This window comes from Tamandua tetradactyla, chromosome 7 (genome assembly GCF_023851605.1).
Source record: "Tamandua tetradactyla isolate mTamTet1 chromosome 7, mTamTet1.pri, whole genome shotgun sequence".
Lineage (NCBI taxonomy): Eukaryota > Metazoa > Chordata > Mammalia > Pilosa > Myrmecophagidae > Tamandua > Tamandua tetradactyla.
Window position 1 is genome coordinate 81,028,755 of NC_135333.1, and position 18,077 is coordinate 81,046,831.

The window sequence follows — 18,077 nt, forward strand, 5'->3', positions numbered from 1 at the left end:
AGATCTGAGATCTATTTTTTTTCTACTTTGAATAGTCTGTTTTAAAGAGTTTAACTGCTTGAGAATGGATGTGTTCCATTTCCTAGTTGGAGAGTTTTTAATATTGCTGTTTACTTAATCCTGTCTGAAGATTCATTACCTTCTTTCAATTTATTTTTAGAAAAAAGACATTGATATTTAATTTACCTAGTATATGTCATAGGGTGTTAATACTTCCACTGTTGAGTGCCTGCATTGTGCTCACCAGGTACTGATATTCCATTAGGGAAGGCAATCCAGTCAAAGCAATAGAGACCAAGGGCTATGGTTTGTGGTTCTTGACAGATGGTTGCTATTTTCTTGAACCCTGATACACATTTGCAACTATTCAACTGCTAATAACAAGCAAAAATTACCCAAGGAATTAAAAGGCAGTTCAAGGAAAATAGTCACTTAAAAATAGCGACTCTAAATTGGCATCAGAGGATTATATCAAAAGCTTAAATAAAAATTTGACAAGGTACCAGGATTTGCCATCCCACATGATATAGAATTATTACTTTTTTAGGAAAGAAAGCAATACTTACAGTATACTGTATACTTACATCTCCAAATCAGTTTTGTTGAAGAAATGTTTCACAAAAATAATTGCTTCAAAACACTGTATTTTTTATTGTAGAGATTAATTTACAGAAAGACATTCTTGACTAACATTTAAAAAAGGCAGAATGGAATGGCAACACAGTTAAATCTTCCATATTCGAGTAGCTAATTAAGTGATGGATGATGGTATATCTTTTCCGTTTATCTATTGAGCTAAAATATATATCCAGGGAAATTGGCTGCAGTGAATCAAAGATATACAAGAATAATCCATGTTGACTATCTCAAAGAAACATGCAATTCAGAAGGGCAGACTTAAGTTAAAGGTTACCATGAAATGTGCTTTATAATATAATCAAAATTAGTAGAAATTGCTATATTGGCTCAAAGGAGAGAGGGAGGAGAATTCTTTCTGAGAAGGTAAGAAAAGAATCACAAAGGAATTGAATTCTTGCTTAAAATATTAGCAGAAATTTCTTAAGTGGAAAGGAGAGAAAATGGAATTCCAGGAAGAAAGATTAGTATGTTTGTGGTTATGGAGTTTCAGGGACTGGTAAGTAATTGATTGCATTATTAGAAAAGGAATTGTACCAGGAGACAATATTTTAAATTATTTTGATTTAGATTGTTTTATGCCTTATAAGCCAGGTTAGAATCTGCTCCTGCAACTCATGGAATTTTATTAAGGACAGGAGTTACATAATCAATTTTATGTTATATGAAGATAATTCTGGCATCAGGGTGAAGAAGGTACTGAAAATAGAAGTGAGAGCAAGGACAGTAGATAGATGGCAGGTAGCTCAATAGCCCACTTGAAAAATTTTATCAGCCTAAACTAAAGTGGCAGTAGAGATCCATGGAGCAGATTTGAAATATATTTCAGAGGAAAGTAAAAAAGAAAGAAGAAATAAGGAAGACTTTCTGATCTTTCTGATTTATGTAAATGCTAGCTAATGACATCATTAACCAAGACAGTAATTGCAAAAGAAAGGACAAATATGGGTGAAAGATGGAGCATTCTGTTTTAGACATGTCGGATTAAAAAAAATTCTGAAACACTCAGGAGGTATGTCTGATAAACAGCTGTACACACAGATCTGAAGCTTACCAGAGAAATCAAAAGTTGAAAAACAAGTATGGATTTAATACAGTAGTTGAAGCCACAGAAGTAAAGGAGATAAAACATGTACTGTGTTTTAATACATAGAGGAAGAATAGAAAGGGGGAAGACATAGAACTCTAGAAAACAGAAACATCTTAAGGGTAGTACAAAGCAAAAGACCAGAAAAGGAAATGTAGATAAAGTGTTCAAGGTGTTGGAGGAGAAGCAGAAAGGGGTGTGGTATAGAATTCATGAAAAAATATTTTCAAAGGCATAAGATAAGTATCAAATATAATTAGGACTAAAAATCAGATCCTCAGATATTGAAATAGGGAACTCACTGATGACCTTAGTGAGAGTAGTTTTAATAGCGCAGTTGGAAGCCATATCTCGAAGTCCTGAAGAGGATAAGGAGTGAAATAAACAGTGACTTATAATAGGATGATGGCAAAGGTAAGAAGAGAGCTTAAGTTAGAAGAGGTCAAGAAAAGTTCTGAGGTTTTGGTTTTGTTTGCTTGTTTAAATAAAAGAGCTTTAAACTTGTTTACAAACTGAGAGGAAGGAGGCAGGAAAGAAAGATTAAAAAAATAAGAGGAATGGGTGAAATGACAAATTGAGATGGTGTTTTGGTTTGCAAAGCTGCCATAATGCAATATACCAGAAATGGATTGGCTTTTAAAATGGTGACTTATTAGTTTACACATTTTCAGCTCTAAGGCCATGATAAGAAGAAGATGCCTTCTCTGAGGACAGGCTGCTAGCACCCAGGCTTCCTGTGTCACATGGGAAGCACATGGCTGGCATCTGCTGGTCCTTCACTTCCAGGTTCTATTACTTTCAACTTCTGATTCCAGTGGCTTTCTCTCTGAGCATCTGTTGGTCCCCTCTTAACACCTCTGGGGCATTTATCTCTCTCCAACTCCTCTCAACTTTTCTGCCCTTTACCCTCTCATAAAGGACTGAGTAAAGGATTAAGAGCCACCCCGAATGGGATAGGTCACATCTCAATTGAAATAGCCTAATCAAAAGTTACCACCCACAATTTCTGTAAGGAAGAAGCTAAGACTACTCATAATGAGACCCAAGGGTTTCTTCCAGGAAGCCTCTTAGTTGCACAGATGTGGTCTCTCTCTCTCTCTAAGCCCAATTCTGCAAGGAAAATTGTTGTTGTTCTCCTACATGGTACAAGCCATTCAGGGGTGAAAATTTCCCTGACAACATGGAGCAGCCTTCTGGGGATGAGTCTAGCCCTGGCACTGTGGGATTGACAACGCCTATGTGACCAAAAGGGAGAAAAGAAGTGTAACAAAATTAGGCATCAGTGCTCAAGAGAGATCAAATGAAGTCAAGAAGTTGTTCTTAGGAAAGCTTCAGTTAGATAGTGCTAATTGCCATGGTTTGCTAACCCCCAATCAACATCACTCCTGGTGACTCTTAAAAGAACCTAGGGCTTGAACTGAGACTCTATAAAGGTTTTATGCACTAGGTTTGCCTTCCTGGAGCATATTATTCCCAGAGTTACCTAAGTCAGACAAATCCTGAAACTCAGAGGGACCAGCCTCTCTAAGATTATCAGTTAATTTTATCCCTCTATCTTTTAGTGTGGATACCCCTTCTTAACATGAAAAAGTCAAATCAGGCATACCCCGAAGATCCCTATAGACTGGTGTTGCAGTCTAGTGGGGGGAGAGGAAGAAACAGACCATTACCAAGTGAGAAATGTAAAACAGCAGGTGTTATAACACATCTGAATTAAAGGCACACAGTTCTATGTAACATATAACAAGGGAACCAAATCTTGTCATCATAGTGGGAAAAGTCTTCCCTGAGGAAGTTTTGTTTGAGCTCAGACCCAGAGGCATGAACAGGCAAAAGAGGAGAATATGAGAAGGACTTTTTGCAAAGAGGGAACCAGAGAATGAGATGGACCTGATGCAGGAACAGTATTTAGGAAACTGAAAGAGGGCCATTTTGCCTGGAGTTTAGATAAGGGTTGTTTGATGTAAAGTGGTCATACATGTCAAGATGGAACTAAAAGATGATGCTAAAGCCTTGTAAGCCATATTAAGCAGCTTGATCTTTATTCTAGTAATCATGGAAGACATTAAATGATTCTAAGTGAAAAAAATATTTTCAACAGATTAGCATCTTTCAAAGATCATTGTGTTTTATGAGTGGAGCATGAATGTGGTAAGGGGAGCAAATGTGGGTGAGGGAAGACCAGTTGGGGAGCTATGGAAGTAGTCCAGGCAAGAGAAGATGGTAGGTCAACCTGGGGAAGTGGTTGTCATGATAGAATAACACAGAAAAAATTTTAAAAATTTAGAAGCAAAAATGACAAAATTTAATGGGGAAGGTAGTTAAGAAGAGAGGTATTGAAATTACTATTAGGTTTCTGTCTTATGTAAATATGTGGGTAATTGGAAACATTCATTAGGATGGAACACACTAGATGGCAAATAGAATTTGGAAGAAGAACCCTGTGTTCAGGGTAGGGTATGTTGGCTTTGAGGTGTGATTGAAATGGTTGAACATAGAGATCTGGTGGTTCGAAGGAGAAATCTGGAGTCTTTAGACTCAGTTTAAGAGTCATCTACATAAGGATGGGATTCAGCCAAGGATATAAATGAATTTGCTTAAAGGGAAAAAACACATAGTAAGAAAGAAAAAAGAACCTCGGTATTTAGATTCAAAATCCCTCTTCTTTTTTCAGCACTTCATGCTGATTTTGTATGTGATGCTTAATGCCCCCAAACTCAAAATCTGCATGGTACTTTCAGTACATGACCTGCTTTAGATCAGTGACTTTCTGAGTTTGTTTATATATAAAAATATAAGAGGAATGACTGCTTTTCATGGAATCAAGAATGATTCTTTAATTGTAAATATTAATTAATTAATTAATACTATGATTATATAATCAATCCCCAATTTCTATATGTACTTCCATAGGCTGTCCATCAGAAAAGATCTCTGTACAGCTTCTATGTTTGCTTGGGTCTATGATTTATTCCTGTTCCTTTCAGTTCAGGACTGAGCCAGTGCACCATCCAGCTAGACAAATCAATGCTCATAATGTGTCTCTATTGATCCATTTAGAATGCAGTAAAGTAAATGATACACTCAAGTCAAACCTGTCATATATGGTAAAAATCTAGTAAAAAGTCAAAAGGCTATTGGCCTAGTATTCTAGAGATCTGAATTCCAGTCAGTGCCACCAACAAATAGCCTTGAGCAAAACATTTAAACTCACTTGAGTTTCAGATTCATCATCTACATAGTAAGGAAATGGAACTAGGTCTCAGATTCTTTGAGATCTATTCTTCTGTAATATGTGAAAATCCTTGAAGAAACATGAATTATTCAGTAGGTAAAAATTTACAATCATCTCATAGAATTCTTCTTTACCACTTTGCCTAGAAGTTTCTGCTGTTGCATCTGATCATTTTTACTAGAAGAAGAAAAAAGGAATTCATATTGACATTTTTCTTCCAAACTGATGCTGAGTGTGTCATCAGACTCAAAACCTGTTAGAGAAACAGTTCTGCACTTCTTATGGTTTTCTAATTCTAACCTGACAGTAGCGCTTTTAACTGTGAATATCTTCATGGCATTCTGCATGAATTCTTGCTATGTATTCTGAAGTCTGACATATTTCTGTTACACTTAAATTTGATCTCAGACTTCTTTGATTTTCAGTTTACTCAAAGGGCTTTTCTTAAAGGTCAGCATTTGTTACATCGCATTTGGCTTTTGCCCACCATGATATCTTTAAGTAAGATATCATCCCTTTATCATTTTCTGACTAGAAAAATCATTAGAAAAGAGAAACAGTGATAGAGAAGAAAGAAAGGCATAGACATGACAAAAACAAAGTGAACTTGAAGAAGATGAAAATACATATTCTGTTGAAATTTCATTTCATGACCTTTTTGGTTCTGTTGAAGGTTGTGTAGTCCTCTGGGATATTTCTATAGCCTCAAGGGATAAGAGAGTGCAGTGGTTTCCCAGGGCTGATATAACAAAGTATCACAGATGGGGTGGTTTAAACAAGAGAAATTTATTTTCTCACTGTTCTGGAGGCTAGAATTCCAAAATCACTGTGTCAGCCAGGTCATGCTTCCTCTGAAGGCTCTGAGGGAGAACCTCAGCCGGCTCATGCTTCCTCTGAAGGCTCTGAGGGAGAACCTCTACTGTCCTAGATGCTGGCGGTTGTTGGAAATCCTTGGCATTCCTTGGTTTGTAGATGCATCACTCCAATCTCTGCCTCTGTCTTCATGGGGTGTTCTTGCCCCTGTGTGTGTCTCTTTCTCTGTGGGCACTTTCTTTTTCTTATGAGGAAACTCATGCTGGATTTACAACCACCCTAATCTAGTATGACCTCATCAGAATGTAACTAGCACATCTGCAAAGACCCGACTTACAAATAAGGTCATATTTATAGGTTCTGGGAGGACGTGCATTTGGGGAGGGGGGCTATTCAACCCAGGACATTTCTCTCTTTGACCCCTCAAACTTCACATCATTCCCATGTGTAAAGTATATCCATCCCATCTCAACATTCTCAAGCTCCTATCCCATTCTAGCATCACTACTGAAACCAAAATCTCATGTAAATATTAACTTACAAAGTTTCAAATCTCATCATCTAAATCGGGTATGGATAAGATTCTGGGTATGATTCTGGGGCAAAGTTCCTCTCCATCTGTGGATCTGTGGAACTAGAAAACTTATCTGCTTCCTAAGTACTGTGGTGGGACAGGCATAGGATAAGCATTCCCATTCAAGAAGAGAAATTGCAAGGAATAAAGGGGTTACCAGTCCCCAATAAGTGTAAAATCCAGCAGCGCAAATCCCATCATGCTTCAAACTCTGAGAATAATTCTCTGTGGCTTAATCCAACCTCTGGGGCTTACCTCTCTGGCCTCTGTCTCTGTGGCTTTGTTCCCAGAGTCACTCTGACTTTTTCTTGAAAGATAGCCATGCTTATAGTTGAATAGTTCTATTAGCCTGTTTCCTGCCTGTAGTATCCCAGAAGTCTGACAGCCTTCCTTCAGTTCCTTCTGTCTCTGCACTCTTCAAAGTGCAAGCTGGCAGTGTTTCTGCTAACACAACAGTCTCAAAAAACTTGTCAGTCTTCTGTGTTTGTCAACAGGATCCACACCATTATACAATAATGCCACCCTGAATTACCCTATCGCTATTCCTGGCTTCTGCTAAGGTAATTGATTGGATCCATGAGTCACACTTTTAATACTTTCGGCAAAATGTTGACCAGCCACCCCCCTAACCCTCTTTCCAGAGAAAATTTCTGGATCGGTTGAAAAGTTTCCAAAATGCCTGTTCTGGTCCCTTCTTGCTTCACAATTCTATCCTCGATTTCTCTCTTTCCCCTCACATTTTACTATTCACAGCAAGGAGAAACCAGCCTGGTTGATACATAAAAGGAATTATAAATGTTTGACAAAAGAGAGGAGGTTGGGAATGACAATTGCAAGTCTGAAGGTTGATCGGATGATTTCAATGCCAATTCATCCGATTCATTGCCCAGGGAAGGCATAGGTTGATGTGTTGTTGTCTTAGAAACAGACCATAGGTGCTGAATCTTTGACTTATGACTCCACAATAATAACACAAAATATGTTGTACATCAGAGGCTCTCCAGTGAGGTCTGCAGTTCCAAAGATGTTAATAGGGTTGCACAAGGTCCAATTATTTCCATAATGCATCTATTATATCATTTTCCTTTGTCACACTCGTTCTGTCATGAGAGTGAAGTTTTCCAGAGGTTATGTGATATAGGATGTTGCAACACATTTACACAGAAGCAATATGAGAAGACAGCTGTCCAGACATTAAAAAGATTTCAAAAATGTAAAACAGGGGTGCAAGGGTAGTTCAGTGGTAGACTTCTTGCCTGCCATGTGGGAGAATTGGGTTCAATTGCTGGCCATGCACTTGCAAAAAAAATTTTTTTTCAACAAATCGTGCTGCAGTAATGGGATAGTCACATGGAAAAAGAATGAAATGTGACACTCACCATACAGCCTACCAAAAAATATATAAAACTATGTCATTCATCTTACTAAATATTTTGTTTTTAAAATTATAGTTAATGTTTCTAGAAATACATTATTTAGGTAAACATTTAATTTATTTATTAATATTATTTTTAAAGGAATTGATAATACTTCTTAAATGCCTTGGCTTTATTTCTAATATGGTAATTATTGATAGATGTAACACATATAAACTAAATCTCTCTGGGATCCTCAATAATTTTTAAGAAAATAAATGGGTCCTGGGCATAAAATGTGGGAGATCCACTGTTGTAGAGCAAACCATAAGCACTGGACAGTTGCTACCACCTCCTATAACCAAAGAGTTCACTAAACACTGATACTGCTTCTTTCTCTGCTGATGCAAGGATAGTAATTCCAAATTTAATTCTCTGCTCTACCCTAAACCTGTGTTTATATTTATGTTGTCAGAGAAATAAAGAGTTGACTCACTGAAGTTCCTTGAAAACTACTTATATTGAAGTTGCTTTAATTGTAGTTTATTTTTCACATTTTAAACTTTCTAGCCATTGGTCTTTCATTTTTTTATAAGCCTCTGCAATATTAGTCTTCAAAGAGCATTTTTCATTTGTCTTTCAATGCACCGCTCCCTTGGCAATGGGCTCTGCTCCATTTTTAGATGACTTCTTAGCAATTATTTTACAACAGTGTATTTATCTTAGCTATGGGATCTTGTCCTTTTAAAGTTCCCAAAGACTCAATTGTTAGTTCAATCCAGAGGTAACTAAGCCCTGAATAAATAGAATCACTGCTAAAAAATCTCATAAAACTGAATAGTAAGCCAGAGTGATGTTTTGCTTTTGACCGTAATTGCTTTTGGTGCCCTATTCAGACATGCTTCGAAAACTAAATTAGGTAACATAAAGTTGCATAAATGAACAGTTAGAAAATGATGAGTGCCCTCAAAGAAGTGTTTGTTTCACATGGCCTCCTGTTAAGCCTAATAAGAAAACATTTTTCACAGTAAATGAAAATTTATTTTACCTTACTGGATCTCTTCCCCAACCAGAAATGGAGTTTTTCTGATCTTGTATCTTTTTAATGCCTCAAAGGAGATCTCTATTACATTGTAAATGATCTTTATCTGATTCATTATCGGGAGGTTTCTTGTAAATGTAAATAAGTATTGACTCAGTTGTCACCAGCCTGATGGATCTTCTAGCAGTACTTTTGTTCATTCCCAAGACTCAAAGTGTAATGTCTCCTTCTACGGTAATTAGTAGTCCCAAGCCAGCAGAACTGCTAGAGACTGTCTCATGGTTTATGATTGGCAGGAATTATATGTGCATTTTTCAAGCAAATGGAGTCATTATAATGCACAGTAACCTAACTTGTGGAAAATTTAAAGTTGGTTGCAGCTCTTCTGCTCCATGTGACATTTCAGTCTGTATATATCACATCCAGTCAGAGAACTAAGGTAGGCCTTACCTCATTGAAGGAGGAGTCACTGAGCATGAAATTCCAACAACTGTATCCCTCCAGAAATGTTTTAATAGTTTCAGACATCACAGGAAAGAAACGCTAGGATTTGTGGGACAGATTTCTGCATTGATCTATACCTGAGTTCAGAGCACTGAAAAGGTGTTAAGTTATACAGAAATTCTCCAGAAAGTGAAATCACAGAAAGGTTGAAAGAAACATTTTAAATCATTTAAAAATATATGTTTGTTCTTTCACACAACGTGCTTCACGCTTCAAAGAGCATATGATTTGAGCTTTTTTTCCTGGTGCTGATAATGAATTTGCCCTTATTCATCCATATTCATTCATTAGTTGGACGAGCCTTATATTTAAAAAAAAAATCTTCATTAATTTTTAATACCTATCTTAGTCTCCTAGGACAGCCCTAATAAATTCTCACAAGGTTGGTGGCTTAAAACAACAGAATTTGCAGGAGGTTAGAAGCCTAAAATCAAGGCATCAGCAGGGCCACGTTCTCCCTGAAGTCTCTGAGGGAAAAATCATGCCATGAATCTGTCCTTGATGCTGTGGTTGCTGGCAATCCTTGGTGTATCTTTTGGCTTTTCGATGCACCACTCCAACCTCTGCCTTGGTCTTCACGTGGTCTTCCTTCTTTACGTGTCCATGTCTCTGAGTATTCTCTCCTCTCTTACAAGAGCACTAGTCCTACCGGATTTAGGGCCCACCCTAGTCCAGTATGACTTCTCCTTAAGTAATTACATCTGGAAAAATAGGAAAAAGATCCTATTTCCAAATAAGTTGACATTCATAGGTCCTGGGCGGACATCAGTTTGAGGGAGACATTAGTCAACCCAGTACAGCAATTAATAAACTTATATGGAGAGACTTGAAAAAAAAATTTTAACTAAGCTAAAAAAAGAAAATTAAAGTCACCCACAAAGCTTCCCTTCAGATCTTTGGCATTAATGTGTTGGTCCTTTCCATCTTTTTCTTAAGCATATAGGAAATATACACATATTTTAAAATATTATTATAATGCATATTTATATAGTATTTTAATATAATTATTCTTTTACAATATCTTTCTTTTTAAATGCTGTATGCCCCACATCACATTTCATTCTTTTTCCATGTGAGTATTCCATTATTGCAGCACTGTTCATTGAATTTTTGTTTGTTTTTTCTTTCTTTCTTTCTTTGCTTGTTTGGTTTTTTTTTGGGGGGGGGGGGGCGGGGAAGTACGTGGACCAGGAATTGAACCCAGGTCTCCTTCATGGCAGACGAGAATTATATTCACTGAACTACCCTTGCACCCCTACAATATCACTTTTAATGACTACTTATATTCCATCATATGCTCATAGCATGATGAAATAAACTCTTTATTTTGGGACCTTCATATTTTTTCCAATTTTATTTTCATACATATATCTTCATGCACATCTCTCATTATTTTCTTAAGAAAAATTCTCACAAATAAAATTTCTAGATCTAGAAATCAGTACATTTAAATTTTTTTCTAATATATGTTGCATATGTTTCCAGCAACGTATGATATGGCCCATATCCCAGGAGTTTCACCGACTCTGCCAGTCTCTCTCGTAATGTGACCAACTGTTCCTAAAATAGTCAAATGCAAGTTATATTTGGATATGCTTTAATATCAAGGTAGACCATAGTCACATCTCAGGATGTCACACGATTAGTTTCTTAGCAATTTCTCCTCCAATTTCTCTCTAACTTCAAGCTATAAACAATAAGAGACACCCCTTTCCATAAAGGCACAAAAGCATTGTTCCAAGCATTCGCATATATCAATGCAAGTAGATACTTTTCCTTTTGAACCATACCATGCAGATATTACTAGTTTTTGGTTCTCTTATTCCTGAAGTCACCTGAAAAAAAAAATACATCCTTCATCTCCCTTTCCTTTCGGTTTTTCATTCACTCTTTTGCTTGAGAGAAAAAATTAATAAAACTAGAATTTATATGGAATTAAACCTATTACTACTAATGTTAAATTATCTCAGAGCACAGCAAGAAATAAAATTGGCTCCATTCAATTGCGTTAACTAAGACTTCAGTGAGTAGAATTTCACCAGATGGGAAAAGGGGAAAATTTTACGGAAGAGGAGAAATGAAAAGCTAAATTTGCCTCTTAAAATATCAAGCCTATGTGTCTGATGCTCCTTTTATCTACCTTGTCAACAAAGGAGTAGAACATATGGAATAAAAATAAATAATAGGGGGAACAAATGCTAAAATAAATTTAGTTTGAAATGCTAGTGATCAGTGAAAGCGAGGGGTAAGGGGTATGGTAGGTATAATCTTTTTTTTTTTTTCTTTTCTGTGTTTATTTCTTTTTCTATTGTCTTTTTATTTCTTTTTCTGAATTAATGCAAATGTTCTAAGAAATGATGAATATGCAACTAAGTGATGATATTGTGAATTACTGATTATATACGTTGATGTTTTATCTGGTTTCTTAATTTTTTAATTAATAAATAAATTTAAAAATATATCAAGCCTATAGGATTAGGGAAAGATAATAACAGGTTAGATAAAGGAAGTCTGGCAGTAGAAATTATCTAAGAGGAAAAATTATGAGTTCAGTTTAGACATTCTTCAAAGGAATATGTACATAGTGCCCACCAATCTGAGGTATTGGGTACACATCCATGAACAAAACAGACACAAATTTTCTGCCTTCATAGAGTTTATGTTCTAGTGCTTGAAAATAAATGTATAACTAGAGGTATCATGTTCACATTTTGTTCTGTTGTGATATTTTTCTTTCTTTTTTAATATTCATGCAAATAAGATGAAGTAAGCATGCAAGACATCATAGGTGGCTAGAATCTGGCTAGAGAAGTCGTCACTTAGACAACAAAATGTGTCAATAAGTATTTCCACTAAGACTGCAAACAGTCCTCAAACTGACCTTGATGTCTACAAGCTTCAGACAAATGGTTTAGTAATAGAGAGTAATGAATGAGTCAATCACATTTGGTTAGGAGAGTCTAAAGTCTTAATATATGAAAACAAGCTGACCTTTTTTGAGCTTTGCATTTTTATTGCATCCTTCCTGCTCTCAGTTTGTGTTTGATGTAATGCTGAAATCTTCTGACCTTAGTAGAACTTTCAGAGATGTGTGTGGATTAGAGTTTTCATTAGGTCTCATTGCTAGAATGTTCAAAGGAGAAAATGAGTAGAACAGTTTTTGCAGGTCAAAAATAAGGGTTTTGAGTGCTAGCCTTGGCATTTAAATTCTTGGTACAATTTAAATGCTCAGTTTAAATGAAGAAAAAATATGCTACATGATTAAGCTTTACATTTCAAACTATCAAGGATAGTTGAGGGATATTGAGCAATACTATTTTTGTCATGAGAATGTAGCTCTATTCATTTCAACTTTCAGTAACCTGATATGCTGAGAAGAGACTGTACATGAAAGACTTTAAAATTTGCTGACCTCCAGAGTATTGGGTGCCAGTCTTTAGAGTGCTCCTCTGACTGAGGAGAAAAGGCATTTGGTTAATTCCCATAGAAAAAAGATTTTGGTTTTGTTTATTTGTTTTATTCATGTCTTTGGTTTTTTTAATGTCATAAAAACATTAATAGAAATATAATATTTTTCTGATAATCTGTTTATTTACAATTAGTTGCTCTTATCAAATCTCTTTGTCAATGCAGTATGTCAAAATCATGTCAAAGCAAATCAAAGCAATATGGTGTCAAAAATTATCTCCAGGCATTTCCCAGAAGCTTGGAGGTCTTTGAATCTGACTTCAGATTTGACAAGATGATGGCAATCTGAAAAGTCCGCTTCAGGGTAAATTATCTTCGGAATAGTGTTTCAAATGATGCATACAATCACCAACTTCATTTAATAGCAAACATTTATTAAGTACCTTATAGGTGCTAAGTCTGACAATAAGTATATACAGATCAAATATTAATAATGCACAGTTACCCTCAAGAACTTCATAGGCTAGTAATAATTAGCTGTATTCAATTATTTTTGCTTATTTCTTGTAAGGTATTTTAGGTTTCTGGTTTTCACTAAAATTTGGCTATAGCACATAAGAAAAAAATATTAAATGCCACTTTCAATCATGTGAATCATAAAGTCTCCAGCAGGCAATAACTTACTTAACAAATGCATAGCTAAATAAGAAGCAAAGAAAATCATATTAGAAAAGATTTTAGATATTTAATAATCCACATTTTATAGATAAGAAAGATTTGACTTAAACCTAGTTTTAAAAAATACCTAGTAAAAAGGATTTTCTATGGCTTTCTATAAGAGTATGGAAGAATGATTTTAATTGGTGCTCATGATCATCCTAATTGATTGTAGGATTATTATTTTGATCTTATGATCTGGGGGTGAATTTCATTTTCTGTTCTTTCTGACATTTCTCTTGCATTATCCCAAACCATTAACAGCTTAATAGACATATTTACTTTGCATTAGATTTCCAGATCAAGAAATTCGTAAAGTAGCTGTTCAACAATTAGACAACCTCTTGAATGATGAACTACTGGACTATCTCCCACAGCTTGTTCAGGTAAGAACAGCAGAATTGCCAAGGGATTCCAGGATTGTAGCTAATACTTTTCTAAATAGTCCCCAATGAATCAACAATAGACTACATAAAAATTATATTGCAATTTGACCAGCCAAGATACTAAATTAAGCTCATATGTCAATATGGGTAATGCAGTCAATTTCTAGACAAAATTGGTAGAATTACAAAAGAAAAAGTATATAACATGAAAAAAGAAAAAAAAAATTAAAGCAACCTCACTTACTAATTGCCACAGCAGAAAAAATAACAAATATTTGTATTGAAATCTTTTCATCTGACTACATATGTGAAAGAATTTTTTAAAAAAATCAATCAAATAAATGTTCATTAGAAAATAACTATTTGATAAGCAGTACCTCATATTTTATGAGTTTCTTTTGCCCTTCCAAAGGAATTCTACTGTTGATTATAAATCAATTCTGCCACCACATAGTAGAATTTAGGGTCCATAACAAATATCACAATGTTGGAGTAATTTTAGAAAATCGTATAAAATTATCTGGAAATATGAGCAAAGACTAGGCCTAAAAAGTGGAGTACGATTGTGGTAACAGAAGTTGAATATACTGCTAAGAGAGAACATACTGCTGTAACAGAGAACATAGTGCTGTGACCAATCTGTACTTAAACTCTGTCTAAAGCTACAGCACAAATCCTAATTTATTTTTGCATTGGTATAAGATGAGGTAATTTTCTTGATGACTAATTAGTTTAAAAGTGTTTAGAATGCTTACCAATAATAGCTTTAAATGGTTTACTGCATTCATTTAATTGATCACATGCTGAAGAAGCTAATTTTGCTAGTTAATTTGGGTTTTTTAATATGATTTGAGAGTTGTTAAATGACAACCAAGTCTATATTTTTTTCATTTAGAGATGAGGTTATTTTATAAACTAGTTAGTCATTGCTTCCCATTCACCTTCCTAGGGAGCACAAAATACTTTCCAAATCTACATAGGAGAAAAAGATCTGCCATTCCTCTAAGGAAGTGCAACAAAAACTCTCACCTATGTATACAGTCTTAGAAAATCTTTCTACATCATTATTATACCCTGCTATCTTATCCATGGACTGGAAAGTCATTTTAATAATGAACCTCCAATTTCTAAATACCCATTCTTTTATTGAACACTTTTTATTAATACCCCTTTAATGCATAGGAATAGCCACAGATTTCTATATCTGTATGTAGAACTACTTTCATTAGGAGAAATTCAATGCATGAAAAGTGTTGTGAAGCACTAACTCCAGGACCAGAGTACAAATCTGATGAACTGAAAACTGGATATAATTTTCATATGAATGAATGAAGATGCTTCTTCACTTTATCAAAAGAAAAAAGAGAATTTATTGTATTGTTACATACATTTATCCAATAGATCCCTCCCAAATCTCACATAACACTACTAACTTCATCCATGTAATTGTGTACCTCCAGAATATGATCAAAGATAAAATTGAATTCTACATTTTATAAATGACCAGGTAGATGACTGAATTTTCAAAGTACAGAGCTTTTTTTTTTCCAAGATGACTCTATACTAAGTGCTGGAATAGATCCAAAATAATAATCTTTAGGCTTGCTTGCTTTTTTTAGAAGACAAAAACTCTGATATTTTCTTATCTGAAAGGTCAGGATATAATCACAGTTGTTTTAAAATGATTGATGACTCCACTTTTTAACATCAATAGGAGACTCTGAGATTAATAGAGGAAGCCTCTACTAATTGACTTGAATGCCATGTTGCTTTGCATGCAAGATATGCATTTCTCTGCAAGCCTCCCAAAGAGAAAGAACTGGTTAGGAAATAGTTGTACTATATAATTACTTCTACCAGTCCTCAGGATTGTGACTTTCCTAGACTTCCCAGCCTAGTTTGGAAAAGAATACAGATTAATCTGACTTGTAGAATCATTATTCATCTCATGGCTCATGGATATGGACAATGTATAATTTCTAATCCAACTTAAAAGAATGACAATAAGTTTTTACAAAAGTTTATATAGATTAAACCCATTTGAAAGCCTCAATCCGGGTCAACAAGAATATTTCCAAGAGCCATATATCTGAAAATCTAATTTCATGTTACAAAGTGCACTCAAAATCCCACATAGCACATGCCAGAAGGTAAAATTAGGTAAATTTACAACTGTGTTCTAAATACAAATGGAGATATAAATGTTCTGAGATGAAAGGAAGTGTGTGATGTCTCTAGCATATAGGTAAAAACTGGAAAGAATTTGCATAACTGTCTTTGTTGAGTTTGTCCTTAGACTTTCATGCTCTACCCTCACTTAAAAACTCTCCAACACATTACAAAATTCTACCATGTTAACTATTTTGTTATGCATTATGACGTTAGAATTGTGTAGGCTATATTAGATCAATATGGAAGAACTCTAGGACCCTAATGAAAACAGAGGTTATAGGTCAGAGCTAGGAGTCAAATAAGAAACAGACCCAGAGCTGTAAGTCATAACCATGCAGGTAGGTCCCCCGAACAGAGATTTCATAAAATTGAGGTGTATACCAAAATTTGCCTATATTCTGGATGATGAAGCAGAAATTCGAGGAAAATTGTGACAGTAGACAGTGGACAGGGAGTTTGGAAGCAAAGTAGCAATTCAAGAATGGCAAATAACTACCTGGCTCAAGAAGAAATAATTACCAGAAATCTAGATGATAAGAATGGAAGTAAATTCTAAGCCATTGTTCCTGCTTATATGATATGCTCACTATTAGCACATAAATAAAACCCATAATCTAGTTAGTTTGTCATTAGCAAGTAAGTGAAAGGAGAAGGACGATGCATAGCTTAAGGCAACACATGATATAGTCTTTTGCATTCAGACAGCATCAGGAGTTTATGTAGATTTGCTGAAATCATCTTCAGCACTCTCACACCTTAGGAATTCATAAGCTCTCCCATGTCAGAGGCTGCTTAGCATACTGAGGTGTTTTTTCAGGTGAGTGTGTTAATGAATGTAGTACCCACTTTTATCTGCTGTCTGTACTGTGCTATAAAATCAGGCTCCAATTGTGTGTATGTGAGATAGAGAAAGAAAGAAACAGAGAGAGAGAGGAGAGATGAGGATTTTTATAGAGAGAACCTGTTTTTCATTCAACCTATTGAGGTCCCTGGGAAAATGATGGAGACTGAAGCAAGCAAAGTCCCCAACAGAGTGCAGGTGGAAGTCTAAGAAGAGCTCTAAGGAGAGCAAAAGTTGTGCCATTGCGCTCTGTATTTTTCCAACAACTGGGTATCCTAGAGAACCTTAAAATTATGTTCACATTGGAGATTGTGGTGGCAACAATCAGCTTTTAAATAAGCAAAGCTTCAAGGTCTGCAAGTTGATACTGATAGACCAGTTGATGATTTCAGTTAAGGCTGTGAGTCTACATAAATTTTATCTTCCAATGAATAGAAATACCTACTGCTTAACAATGCCATTTTTTTGCATCCAGGGAGACTGTCATGATGCTCTTCTGTGTGTGCCAGGATTTGCCTGGCTTGATCTCCACCAGCCACCCTTCCTTACTTATTGTCCTTATGATCCTAAAGCATAAATGAGGAAAGGAAAACAGACTAAACAAACCCAAACTGTATCATCATTTAAAATTGCTCCTTATAATGTTATTGAATATATTATTAACATTTTATTAAAATGTTCATGCTATTTTCCCTGGTCTTTTTCAAGATTCTTAAGCTCCTCTACAGTTTTGTTACTGCGAACAAGGTGTCAACTAATCTCTCTTACTTCAGGCAGTCAAGTTTGAATGGAACCTTGAAAGTCCTTTGGTGCAACTCCTTCTACACCGCTCATTGCAAAGCATCCAGGTTGCTCATCGTCTGTACTGGTAAGAATAACTACCACAGATCAGGATGCCTTTTTGTCAGCTTCTCTCTGTGGGCAGCTTTAGCAGAAAGAGAAGATTCTTTTACTTTGCAACTGATATAAACCTCCATTTAAAATTCAGCCAGGTTTGAGTCTTTGTCAACATTAATTTTGCTTATGAGTATAATTTAACTGTCATAGATTTCCAAATCTTCCTTTTGAATAGTTGCTGCTATTTAAAACCAGCTGGAATTCTAGAGCTGGCTGATACTTTTCGATAGCTTTAAATCACAAGAAAAATATAAAGTCCTACTTGTGGTTGTATCTACTTGTTGAAGATTTCACTGATAAAATCTAGTTATGAGACTATGGATGTTTGGGAAGAATTTGTGCTTTAAAAGTAACTTTTGTGCAATGTTAGCTATGAATAGCAGAATCCAAAGGCCAGTATATACTCTTTC

At 35.4% G+C, this 18,077-nt stretch overlaps 1 protein-coding gene across 1 annotated transcript in view; it reads left to right on the top strand.

Moving 5' to 3' along the window:
• The window catches only part of PIK3C2G (phosphatidylinositol-4-phosphate 3-kinase catalytic subunit type 2 gamma), a 392,208-nt gene that overhangs the window by 163,646 nt on the left and 210,485 nt on the right, over positions 1-18,077 (top strand). Inside the window, 2 exon segments of the mRNA XM_077170217.1 lie at positions 13,664-13,757; positions 17,544-17,638. Of these exon segments, the coding sequence (XP_077026332.1) occupies positions 13,664-13,757; positions 17,544-17,638 (189 nt within the window).